This window comes from Nannospalax galili, unplaced genomic scaffold (assembly GCF_000622305.1).
Source record: "Nannospalax galili isolate Female #2095 unplaced genomic scaffold, S.galili_v1.0 scaffold444, whole genome shotgun sequence".
Classification (NCBI taxonomy): domain Eukaryota; kingdom Metazoa; phylum Chordata; class Mammalia; order Rodentia; family Spalacidae; genus Nannospalax; species Nannospalax galili.
The window spans coordinates 4,228,193-4,241,853 of record NW_008354022.1 but is presented as its reverse complement, the minus strand read 5'-3'; the positions used below and the strand labels follow the sequence as shown (position 1 = coordinate 4,241,853).

The window sequence follows — 13,661 nt, the reverse complement described above, 5'->3', positions numbered from 1 at the left end:
GAGACAGCTACTAAGTGACTAACAGGAGGGTAGTATATACAGTGTAGATACTGCACAGCAATTTGCTCACTGGGATGGCTACAGGGAGACTAACAGGAGGTAGCCTATATATTATGGATACACTCAACAAAGGGATGATTCCTATACAAGGCTGGGGAGAAGAATTGAAACATTCCATCACGCTGCTTAGAATGGGTATGTAATTTGTAATTTATGGGAGGAGCTGGAGAGATGGTTCAGTAGTTATGGCTGCTCTTGCAGAGGACTGGATTCAGTTTCCAGTGCCCACATGTCATCTTACAACCACTTATTATTCCAGCATTAAGGAATTTGGTGCCCTCTTCTGATCTCCATGGATTCCTGTACTCAGGCACACATACACATATAAAACAAATACATAAATATTAAAAAATTTAAATTCATGAACTGTTTCTAGAACGTTTTTCTTTCTGTTACACATAAAATTTATTTGTTTTTAATTTTATTTTTGAGAATGTCATGCATGAATATTATCTTTGCATTATTTCCATCCCTTCCAGTCCTCCCACTAACTCCTTCCATGTCCTCCCAGTCCCTCTCAATTTCTTGTCCTCTTCTTTATTATTGTTACATTTATGTATAGATACATTTATATTATATATATATATATATATAGTTACATTTATATAGAGAGTCTGTTAGTGGTGCTCATGTGTACCTGTGTTGTGGGCTGCCCACTTGGGATTAGATAACTTCCCAGGGAGCTAGTCCCTGAAGAAAACTGATTCTCCCTCCCTCAGCATCCTTTGATTACCTGTAGCTCTTCATCTTGAAGCCTGACCCTGTGGCATTCCCCCATCCACTTCAGTTTTGTTATTGTGCAGCTCTTGTTAGAGTACCATGCTGTGGAGATTTCACTGGTGCAGTGTCCCTATCATGTCTAGAATGCATGAGCTAGCAACAGGCGTCTTGTCCCTCTGGTTCTCACATTCTTTCTGCCCCCTTTTCCTCGATGTTTCCTAAGACTTAGGAGTAGAGGTAGTATTATAGATGTGTCACTTAGGACTGATCATCTCACAGTCAGTTGTTCTATGTGTTGATCAGCTGTGGAACTTTGTAATAGATTCCATCTGTTGTAAAAAGAAGCTTCTTTGATGAGTGGTGAGAGGTTTACTTTTCAGGGTGTACAAACAGAGTTTCCTGTCCTAATCCCAGAAAGGAAAGATGGTGAAGTAGAACTTTTTCTTTTTTCTTTCCCCTCTCTCTTATTTCTTCTTTTCTTACTTTTTTTGTGATTGTGTCTCATGATGAGGCTCAGGCTGCCTATATTTTGCTATGTAGCTCAGGATGGCCTCAAACTCTCAATCCTCCTGCTTGCTGTATTTGAAGATTACATGCCTGTAATTCCTAGAATTTTCATTTTTCATATTTTGAGACTATAACTGACTGTAGGTAACTGAAACTTCAGGAAGTGAAACTCAGTTAAGGAGGGATGATGGTACCACATGCCAAGTACTTGTGTGAAGAACCTAGAGAAAGGTTATCTCACTTTGTCCCCCAGCCCCCCATTCCTGTGAGAGATGTACTGACACATCCCCATTTTACAGAGAGGAGAATGAAGCATGGAGGTACAAAAAGTGTTGTCTAGGAGGGAACTTGGCTATGAAGGGTTACTTCGCTTTCTGCCTGAGGCTGGAAAGACAGAGATCAAGGATGATGCTCCCCAGCACAGCACTCAAAATACTGATATTATTCAAAGTGAGTGTATTAAGGCATGATGACTCACACCTTAATCCCAACAACTGGGGAGACTGAGGCTGGAGGATCACCGGGAGTTTGAGATTAATCTAGGCCACATAGGGAGACTCAACCTAAGAAAAACGTGGTGGTGGGCTGGAGAGACACTTCAGGCTGCTTTTGCAGAGGACCCAGATCCAGTTCCCATCACCTACATTGTAGCTCATAACCATCTTTAAATCAACTTCCAGGGAATCCAATGCCTTCTTCTGGACTCCATGGGCACCAGGCACACATGTGACATATACATACATGGCGGCAAACACTCACACATATAAAACAAATAATTTTTTAAAAAGGGCTGGCTATGGTGGTGTATGCCCATAATCCCAGCATTCAGGAGGTAGAGGCAAGAGATCAGGAGTTCAAGGCTATTCTTGGCCAGCTTCAGCTACCGAGACCCGTCTGGAAAAAAAAGAATCCAAAATTAATAAAAGCCTTTGGGTGTGGCTCACACACACCTTTAACCCAAGCACTTAGGATGCATAGGCAGATGGAGCTTTGTGACTTTGAGACCAGCCTGGTCTACATATCAAGTTCCACACCAGTCAGAGCTACCTAGTGAGACCCTGTCTCAAACAAAGTGAATAAGTCACAAGAAGGGTTTTGCTGCTGAGACAACTGCAGTTTGAATAGAAGCTCTCATTTCTATATATTGTACATATACCCTCCCCATCTGTGAGAGGAAGCAGTTATGACAGGGGAAGCCACAAAGTGAGCTGCAGGAGAGGAGACTGGTTTACTTAATAGTGTTTTGCCTCAGGAGACTGTAGCCTTCCTTAAGAAATGCCTCCGCACTTGGACTAATGACTTCCTAGTGGCTCAAACATCTGGCTCCCAGACATTGGGGGTGTAGAGACATATGAGGGGTCGGGGATGGGGAGGGTGAGGGGGATAATGGGAGTAGCTCAAGAAAAGCCAAACCAGACAGTGCAGTTCTGCCAGGAGCCAAGGTGGGCTAAAGTATGGGAGGGAGAGTGTTCTAGAACTTGGTTTTCTGAGCAAAGCAGCTGTCATCTTCATCAGATCAGCTGAGCTTGTGTGGATGCAAGAAACAGAGCTCTTACCTCAAAGGGAATAAGAGATAGTTTATTCTAAAGCAAATAAGCATGGCTATGGCTCAGAAACACAGGTTGAGGCTACTCCAAATTCTGTGTTCCAGTGAGGTAGCAATTTCATGAAGTTTTTGTTTATTTTGTTTTTGAGATAGGGTGTCCCTGTATCCTCAGCAGGCCTAGAACTCTCTATGTAGAACAAGCTGTCTTCTGTCTCATGCAGATGTGTCTGTTTCTGCCTCTCAAGTGCTGGGACTAAAGTCATGAGCCACCACACCCAGCTCAGGAACATTTTACAAAAACAGAACAAAGAAGATAATAAATCAAGGCTTAGGTAAAAACAATAGAGAAATGAGCCACCACACCCAGCTCAGGAACATTTTACAGAAACAGAACAAAGGCGGTCATAAATCAGGACTTCCGTGGAAACAATGGAGAGGTAGATTACAGCAAAGCAGGGAAAACCCTCTGAGCTCTCAGATGCTATCTGATGACACTCTTAGCTTTTGGATTGAGGTCTTTGACGTTAAATCATTTCTAAAAGTTGTACCTGATAGTCACAAGAATGTTAGATTAGACACAGAGGTGAATAGGGAATGACAAGTAAGGGGGGCAGCTAAAGATAGCCCTAGACATGTTTTAATTAGGATCTGGATCTGCAACATTCCAACCTCGCCGCAATCTTAAGAGTTCTAATCACTTGATCACCCTTGCAGAAGGCTCAGTGGAAGATGTGGCATCTTTCTAGGAACCTTGTTCATATCTACTAGCAAGAGTCCACCATCATTTGACTTGTTGACTATTGACATTGCCTTATAAAAGGAGGGAGCGGGAAGGGTCATTCGACCCTCACCTGAGATTCCAACCACTCCTCCCAGGCATTTGAACGCAAGTCTGCCTAATTGCAAAGAGCCTGGGGGTTTGTCTAGGGAGGAGCTAGAGTATATAAACCGGGGAAGATAGACTGAAGGGGCTCCATCCATTCTGCTATGAGGAAGCCATCCTCCGTGCTAGGTGAGTGTGGCTGCTTTTGGGGTCCTTTATACTCCTGTCAGTAACCCCTCCCCCCATGCACTGTAGGTAAGTCCAATGAACTCATTGGTCCCCCAGGGTCCACTTTGGTGGAACTGGACTTGGGCTTATTGTTGGGATCTTATGAGGAGGGGGCAGATGTTTATGTTTCCTTAAGGAAGGAATTCTTGCAATGGAGAAGGACCAGGGTTACTACTCTTAGCCATAGCCATGACATTTTGAAGTTTTTTCATTTTAGTTAAATGCTGCCACTTTCCTGAAACTACAGTAATCAGCAATCTAGATAGATTTGTTTTTCAAGATTCTACTACCACTCCTTGTAGACTCCTCTGATAATGGCTGCCTGTGAAAGATATTTATATATATGTATATATGTCTTTTTGAGACAGGGTCTCCCTATAGCTCCAGCTGTAAACCAGGCTGGCCTTGAACTCACAGAGATCGACCTGCCTCTGCCTCCCAAATGCTGGGATTGCACCACACCCAGCTTATATTTTTTTTCTTAAAGGTTTGTTTTTAATTTTGTTTCTCTCTGTATGTCTGTATGGGTGTGTGCAGAGTTGGCGTTACAGGCATTTGAGCTGCCTGGCATGGGTGCTGGGAACTGAACTCAGGTCCTCTGTGAGAACAATATGTGCTCTTAACTGCTAAATCATCTCTCCAGACCTAGAAGATGTTTATTGATCACTTGGCATTCTCATTCTCATTCTCTCTCCTTCTCTTTCTTTTTTTTTTTTTTTTTTTGAGATAATGCCTTACTATGTAGCCCCAGCTGGCCTGGAACTTGCTATATAGACTAGGCTAGCCTGGAACTCACAGAAATTCTCCTGCTTCTGCCTTCCTAAGTGCTGGCATTAAAGGTGAACATTCCCACAGCTCTATCTGACATTCTTTTATTTTTATTTTTCTTTGTATATGCCACATCAGTGCAATGCCCACAGACGCCAGAAGAGGGTGTCAGGTATCCTTGGAGCTGGAGTTACAGGTAGTTGTGAGCCACAAGATGTGGGTGCTGGAAACTGAACTCAGGTTTGCTGCAAGAGCCACAGGCGCCCTTGAGCACTGAGCCATCTCTACAGCCTCTTTACCTTCTTTCCCTTCATGCCTCACTTTGGTCACTCTTGGAAATGGAAGCTTTTTTAAATCAATAAATCAAGTAATTATTTTACGTGTATGAGTGTCTTGCCTACATGTATGTAAGTGCACCCATGTCATGTAAAGCCCATGGAGGCCAGGAGACAGCATCAGATTCCCCCAGAACTGGAGCTACAGGTGGTTGTTAGCTGCCATGTGGGTGCTGGGAATTGAACCCAGATTCTCTGGAAGAGCAGCCAGTGTCTTAACTGCTGACCATCTCTCCAGCCCTGGAAATGGAAGCATTTGTTTGTTTTCTGTTTATTTGAGACAGGGTTTCATATGTAGACCAGACTGGCCTGGAACTCACAGAGATTTCCCTGCTTCTGCCTCCCGAGTGCTGGGATTAAAGGGATGCACCACCACACCTGGTGCAATGGAAGTTTTTGATCCCCATCCCTCCCTACACTTTCCCCCCATACTTTATATCCCTAGTCTGTAAGTGGACAGTGAGGTCTCTGGTCTCACCATCTAGAGACCTTCCTCCTGCAGGTTTTCTGGGATTAAACCTGTTCTGTTGTGGAAGTTGCTCATTTTCTTGTCTGTCTTTTCATGGCAATGAGCTTTCATTTGGTGGAGTCAGGGTTCAGGCACCTGATATAAGACAGAATCTTTAGGGTCTAGAGAGCTGACCCAGTGTTTAAGAGCACTGGCTGCTCTTGCAGAGGACACAGGTTCAGCTCCCAGAAACCCACATGGCAGCTCAAAGCTGCCAGTAACTCCAGTTCCAAAGGATCTGACACTCTTCTCTGGTCTCTACAGGTATTGTACACATGTGGTACACTTAACATATATGCAGGCAAAACACTCATATACATAAAATGAATAAATAAAAAGTTTCAAAGGTTAGAGAATGGTCTTCAAGTTCCTTAGAAAACCTACCCCAGTCCCTCACCGCCCCCTCACCCCACCAAGGACAAAGAAACTTGGATATCAGTTACCAAAAGTCTACTTCTGTCCCCACCAGGTGCCAATCATTGCATCTGAGGAGGGAATCTGTCTTGGCGAACTTGCTTGGATTGGCCAACACTGACAGGGCCTGGGGGTCATTGTCCCCATCACCATTGCCCTCAGTGAAGCCCTCGTAACACAGTCAACAGCTGGTAAGATTATATTATGTTTATTGGATATGGGGGGGCAATTATTCTGTTTTACCAGAATTCTCTGGACCCTTACAAGAAGTGTCCTCTATCTCTCTGTTAAGTGGCTAAAAGGCAACTCATATCAAACTCAAACAGACTGTACAACCTGGGCATTCCTTTTCCCATTCGTCATCATTCCCTGCTTTTCAGTCCCTCTCCAGGAATGTGGCATTGTAGAAAAGCTCCATGTTGGCTGGGGTGTGGTGGTGCACTCCTTTTATCCCAGCACTCGGGATGGCAGAGCAGGTGGATCTCTGTGAGTTTGATACCAGTCTGGTCTACATAAAGACCCTGTCTCAAAAAAAAAAAGAAAAGAAAAGAAAAGAAAAGCTCTGTGCTTCTGTTGTCTTTCCCTCACACTCAAAGAGCCCTCATAAAGCAACATCCTTGCTACTTTGTGGTCCAGATGCTCAGACACCCGCTCTTAGGGACCCTCTTACCGTTCTTATACTATCATACTGTCAGTTCATCCTTGGATCTGGGGTATCTCCATGCCCATCAAAATGCTTTCTTTTTTTTAACTTCTATTTTTATTTTTTAGATTTTATTTATTTTTACTTTATGTGTGTATTTTGTGTGCATATATGTAAGTGCACCACCTGTGTGCAATGTGCCCGTAGAGGTCAGAAGAGGGCATTGGATTCCCTGGAACTGGAGTTACAGTTGGTTGTTAACCACCATGTGGGGGCTGGAAATAAAACCCAGGTCCTCTGCAAGAGTAATCAGTGCTCTTAACCACTGAGCCATCTCTGTAGTCCCCATAATGCTTTTTTTTTTGAGCCAGGGTCTTCCCTATAGCCCCAGCTGTCCTGGAACTCACTATGTAGACCAGGCTGCCCTTGAACTCAAAGAGATCCACCTGCCTCTACCTCCCAAGTGCTGGGATTAAAGGCATGTGCCACCACGCCCAGCTATAATGTTTTCTTTATGGTTCCTCTGACCCTTCTGATCAAGACCTTTTTGCCTTTACCTGGATAGGCCCTGACATCCAAATGTCCACCTGGTTAACCCCAGGACTTGCAGTAGCCCTCATCTTTTTGGTCAGGGTCTTGTTCACAACCTGCTAATCCTCATTCTTGCTCCCTGCACCCTCCTCTGGCCTCCTCTGCAGTCCTATGGCTTGTCTCTACCATATACCACTACTCTCCCTAATTTTCTGGATGCTGAATGTTCTCCTCTGAGGGCCAGATAGCCTCTTGCCAAGTGACATACCTTGGTCTCATTCTGACCTTCTTTTTCCATGTCATATCTCAAACCCACAAAGCTCTAATCCAGGACACTCTTCCCCCCAAAATAAGTGTAGCATTCTCCCTTTACTTGGCCTAGCAGCTTTCTTTTGTATCTGGCTCCTCAACTTTGGAGATCTTAGCTAAACCTCTTTACCGGGCCTCTTAGAGAAACTATGGATCCTTTCCCATCTATCTAACCCTCATTACCAAAGCTGAAATAGGCCTTCTGAGTGCTCTTGCCTTAGGGTTCCTCTCCTAACTCAGACCTAGGTCTCCTCTGCCAGTTTTAAAGAAGAACACCAGCATTAGCCTACCTACCTAAGCAGTTAGACTTGTGGTGCAGGGCTACCTTTCTTGCTTTAAAACCCTTGTGATTGCCTCCCTTTCAATGGACATTCTACCATCCCATCATTATCTCTACTTGCCACCATCCATTTTCTCTCCCTCTTACATTCAACAGATACACATGCTGTGTGCTGGTTAGTTTTTGTCAACTTGAGGCACCTGGGAAGAGGGAACCTCAACTGAGGAATTTCCTCCATCAGATTGGCCTGTGGCATTTTCTTAATTGCTAAGTGATATAGGAGGGCCCAGCCCAGTGTGGGTGGTACCATCCCTAGGCAGGTGGGCCTGGGCTGTGTAAGAAATGTAGCTGAGCAAGTTAGAGGAAGCAAGGTAGTAAACAGTGTTCCTACATGGTCTTTGATTCAGTTCATGCCTCCAGATTCCTGCCTTGACTTCCCTTAGTGATAGACTATGACCTGGGAGTTATAAGATGAAGTGAATCCTTTCCTCCTCAAGTTGGTTTTGATTGGTGTTTTATCACAGAGATAGAGAAGCAAACTAGGACATGATGTTTATTTATTTATTTATTTATTTATTTATTTATTTATTTATTTTATTATTTTGGTCTTTTTGAGACAGGGTCTCCCTGTAACCCCAGCTGGCCTGGAACTCACTATATAGACCAGGCTGGTCTTGAATTCAGAGATCCACCTGCCTCTGTCCCCCGAGTGCTGGGATTAAAGGCAAGATATGCTGTTTATATAAAACTCCTGAATTACCTTTCGACACTATAAGTCTCTCTCTCTCTCTCTCTCTCTCTCTCTCTCTCTCTCTCTGTCTTATCAAGACAGGGTCTCCCTGTAGCCTCAGCTGGCCTGGACCTTGCTATGTAGACAAGGCTGGCCTTCAACTCGCAGAACTCGCAGAGATCCACCTGCCTCTGCCATCTGAGTGCTGGGATTAAAGGCATGTGACATTATGCTTGGTAACTATAAGACTCTCAATCTAGTTCCTTTTCTTTCTACAGATTTTAGCCCTCCAGAGGAACTCTTTTTAAAAAAATTATTATTTTTATCTTATGTGCACAAGTGTAAAGCCTGCATGTATGTAACTGCACCTGTGTCCTATAATGCCCAAGGAGGTCAGAAGAAGGTATCAGATCTCTTGGAACTGGAGTTATGAATGGTTGTTATCCACCCTGTGGGCACTGGGAGCTGAACCTGGGTCCTCTGCAAGAATAGTCAGTGCTCTTAACTACTGAGCATCTCTCCAGCCCCTAGACCCCCTACTCTTGCATTGATTTTCTTGACCCTTGACCACTCTCGTTTAGTCACTTTCAGATGCTCTTATTGCCCAGACCCCTCACTGGTATATTGGTGGGTGCACTTTCAAGGAACCCCACCCAGTTGCAGGCTCTGTCATTGTCCCTGGTGACAGCTTTAGAAACCCTATCCCTTCCCCCTAAAACACCTAACAGCAAGTGGATCCCTGACACTAACAAAAACCCAAAAGGTTAATGTCTGCACGGACTCTAAACATGGATACAGTTTCCACTGTCATTCCTTAATCTGGCAAGGAAGAGGTTTTTCTCACTTCTTTGTAATGAATGGCAAAAGAATCCACAAATTCCTTCAGGTCACCTGCCTGCCTGTGGCAACAACAGTCATCCACCGCAGAGGCCCCTGATAGCCCAAGGCAACACCCGAGCCTACACCCTAGCCAAACAAGTAGTCAGCCTGCACCTCACATACTTCCAATTCTCCTAATTCTGGTCAGCTGCAGCCTCTGCCAACTCCTTATCCATCCATGCAGCCCTTGTCCCATTTCAGCCTATACCTGCCCCCAATAAGGCTCTCCAATTAGAGAAAAAGGGATCATGCCCAAAGAATCTTGGTATGTTCCCAACGACAGCTCCTTCCACTCAAGAGCTGACCCTCCTTTCTGCTCCACATGATCAGTTTCACATAGGACATCAACCTCTGCTCACCTTACTCAAGACCTATCTCTTGGAGACACGGCTCAGTGGTTAAGAGCATTGGCTGCTCTTGCAGAGGACAGGGGTTCGGCTCTGAAACTCCAGTTCCAGTTCCATACCCTCTTCTGACTTCCACAGGCACTGCATGCATGGGGTGGACTTACTAGCAAATATTTGCAGTCAAATATGCATATGCATAAGATAAATATTTAAAAAAAGAAGTAGCCAGGGGTCAGCCATGGTGAAGCTTGCCATTAGTCCCAGCACTGAGAAGGCAGAGATAGGAGAATCTCTGAGTCCGAGGCCTGTTTGGTCTACATAGAAAGTTCCAGGTCATCTAGTGCTATATAGTGAGACCTTGTCTCAAAAAAGAAAGAAGGGGACTGGAGAGATAGCTCAGCAGTGAAGAGCACTGGTTGGTTACTCTTGCAGAAGACCCACATGACAGCTAACAACCATCTGAAACTCCAGTTCCCGGGCATCCAGTACCCTCTTCTGACCCCTGAAGGCATTGCACAATACAGGTGCACTTAGATACATAAAATAAAAATAATGAAATATTTTTAAAAAGAAAGAAAGGAAGGAGGGATGGTCTCTTTCACTATGAGCTATTCCCAGAAAGCCCTCAACCTCAGCATGTCTGAACTCACAGCAGGCCCATCCCTAAGCATCCTTTGCCAAGCACCACACCTGACTTCCTAGATGTATGACCTGCCTTACATCTAACCAGACTCACTTTACAATTTATATTTATTTTATTTTCAAACTTCAGTCTTAATATAAAAATTCCCATCTTACAAATGATAAAGTAATAAAAATTCCTTCTGTTGACTCAGTCAGCCTATGTCTATTCTAACGTATTTATTTTTTTATGTGTATGAGAGTTTTTGCCTGCATATATATATATATATATATATATATATATATATATATGAGCACCATGTGTATGCAATGCCTGCAAAGGCCAGAAGAAGCCCTTCCAGGATCTCCTGGAACTGGAGTTATGTACTGTCGTTAATTTCCATCTGGGTGCTGGGAACAGAGCCTGGGTCCTCTGCAAAAGCAGCCACTGCTCTTAACTGCTGAGCCATCTCTCTAGCCCCGCACTCTATAATTTTTTGATCACAAATGCGTTCCTGACATGGTCCCCACCCTGCAGTCTCCTTGGATCTCCACTGGGGCGAGGGCTCCTACAATTCTGCCTCTTCCCAACCTCTATAGCTAAAATGATTAGTACCTGCAGGGACTCTTGACTACAGATCATTAAGATTATCTTGTCAATCTTAGGTTGACAGCAGCTAAGGTAAAGGGCCCCTCTTACTGACTTCATCAATCTGAGCTCAAAAGACCTGACTCTAAAACTCCCAATCGTTCCAAGAAGCCCCCGTTCCTGCTTATGCCTCTTCCCTCACAGGTCCAACCTACCTGAATATAACCTGTCCAACCCGGAACTGCCCTGACATACTGGCCATCCCTGGACTGAGTGAGTGACAGGCCTCAGCGCCCATTCAGGATCAGCCTTCCTGTGCATCCCACTACTGCTGGGCAGTCCAGAAGATCCATGATCCGCCCTTGGATACTCTGTTTCCTCCTCTCCCCCCTTTTCACTTTCTCCTCTCCCTATTCTGATAGCTGGGGGCCCCTCGTAAATCTCACTCATCGCCTCCTACGAGACACTAATTCCTCTCTTTTACCAAACTGTTGGGTCTGCTTGTCCACACAAACCCAGCAGTCTCTAGCTGTCCCAGCCCCTCTTACTACATGGACAGACTCACCCATGAAACTCTATATCACCTACTCCGCCCCATCCCTCCAGGGCCCCTTTCCCATCACTGACCTTGACAGACGCCTCAGGTTTTTTGACCCATTAACAGCTTACTCTTTTCGAAATCCTGAGCGGAGGGCTATTGCTTTACTTCAACTCCTCAATCTAAGAGGGCTATTTCCCTTAATCACCCGCCTCACCTCTGTGATCTACCCTAATCAAGATTTCTTAGAATCTTCCCCACACCCCATATGGGGACCATTGTCTACCCAGACCCTCCTCACCTCACAGGCCCCTCTCTGCATAGCCCGCTTCTTTAAGGTCCCAGCCTACGCCACCTTCGTGGGCAATCTCTCCTCCTCTCTTTGCAATCACACCCTTCATCTTTCACCCTCTGCCGATCACCAAACCCTAGACCTGTCTGACACCTATACATTTATGGAATTAAAGAAGATACAAGGTATTAAGTGGAAAAATCCCTTCCGATTTTCAGGGCCCCCTTCCCTAACCTCCTTGGGGCAATCTTCCTATCCCTGCAGAACAGATGGTACATATTGTCACACCTCCTCCGTCACCCCCTGGAGACACTGTCCTTCGTTTCACCCCAGCACCTGCTATAACCTAACCCTATTCGAACCCCACAGCTTAAGTAACCCTATCACTGTGTCTGTGGATAGTAAGCACTTCCGGATTGCACTCCAGGGACAAAAGGAACCCGATCTATTGTTCCAGTACCAACCCCTTACTGGGGCTGCCCTATCTGGACAATATGGGATCTGGGAAAACGAAGTCACTATTCACAATAACTGGTACATCACCCCAAACATTTTCTCACGCCTTCTTAACTTATCCTATTCCTTCTGTCACAACACTTCGGGAATTTTCTTCCTATGTGGAACTTCGACTTATGTCTGTCTCCCCACCAACTGGTCTGGTGTCTGTACCCTTGTCTTCCAATACCCAGACATTGAACTCCTTCCAAGTAACCAAACGGTAACCGTTCCCCTTCTTGCTTCTGTTTCCTCCTCTCTCTCGAACTCTCGCCAGAAGAGAGTCCCTCAGCTACTCCCACTCCTTGTGGGCCTGGGCATCTCTACTGCCCTAGGTATCAGCATTGCTGGCATTACCTCATCCACCATCTATTTCCAACAGCTTTCTAAGGCGCTTTCAGATAGCCTGGATGAAATAGCCTCTTCAATTATCACCCTCCAAAATCAAATAGACTCGCTGGCAGGTGTTGTTCTTCAGAACCGCAGGGCTTTGGACCTCCTCACTGCTGAAAAAGGAGGCACCTGTCTCTTCCTTCAAGAAAGATGTTGCTTCTATGTAAACCAGTCTGGAGTAGTGCGAGATGCAGCGAAGAGGCTCTGGGAAAGAGCAGCGGAACTCCGCCCAGGCATCAACTCTTGGAACCCATTGGCTGGCCTAGGTTACTGGCTGCCCTCCTGGTTGGGTACCTTTGTGGGACCCCTTCTCTTTATCCTGATCGTGATTATTTTTGGACCTTGTCTTCTTAATTGTCTGGCTCATTTTGTATCCCAGAGAATGAGGTCTTTTATCCAGGATACCACCAAAGGACATGTGGACAAAATGCTTTTTTTACAGAATTTTGGATACGAGAGTCTGCCTCAACATCCTCCTGATGAAGTGTCCATCCCTCTGGAAAAAACTGTACACAAAAAGACTGAACCCTCTTTCCCACGTATCTATTACAAAAAACATCAAGAATGTTAGCCACAGTCATGTCATTTTGGAAAGGATCACAGGATACAAACCAGGGTCTAGCATCCTTTCTCATTCCGTCTGCGTCTAGTCTAGTCTGTCTGGGAGGCACTGAGAGGCTCTTACAGGCATGAATTCCCAGAAGGGACCAAAACTCTCAAAAGAGATGTCCCCTTACAGGACCAGAGAAATGAGTCATTTTGATTAAATGGTGACCGTTTCTTTTTTCTTTTTAGACAGGGAACAAGCTATGTAGACCAGGTTGTCCTGAATCTCACAGAGACCCACCTACCTCTGCCTCCCAAGTGCTGGGATTAAAGGTGTGGCTGTGTGCTACCAGGCCAGTGGTGATGGTTCTTGAAATCTCAGTAATGAGCAGTCCAGATTTGTTTTGCGAGATTCCTGCCATGGCTCCCTGTAGACACCCTGGGAATGGCTGGCCATGACAGATGTTTGTTGATCATCTGACTTTTTTTTTTTAGACAGGGTTCCACTATGTAACCCTAGCTGGCCTGGAACTTTCTCTTTGTAGATCAGACTGGCCTC

General features: G+C 45.1%; 1 protein-coding gene across 1 annotated transcript; it reads left to right on the top strand.

Annotated features, from left to right (window-relative positions):
- The first annotated feature begins 11,189 nt into the window (after positions 1 to 11,189).
- Positions 11,190 to 13,127, top strand: Syna (syncytin a). Its single transcript, NM_001305653.1, is given in 1 exon segment — positions 11,190 to 13,127. A coding segment is annotated over 1 exon segment (1,938 nt).
- Positions 13,128 to 13,661: the final 534 nt, after the last annotated feature.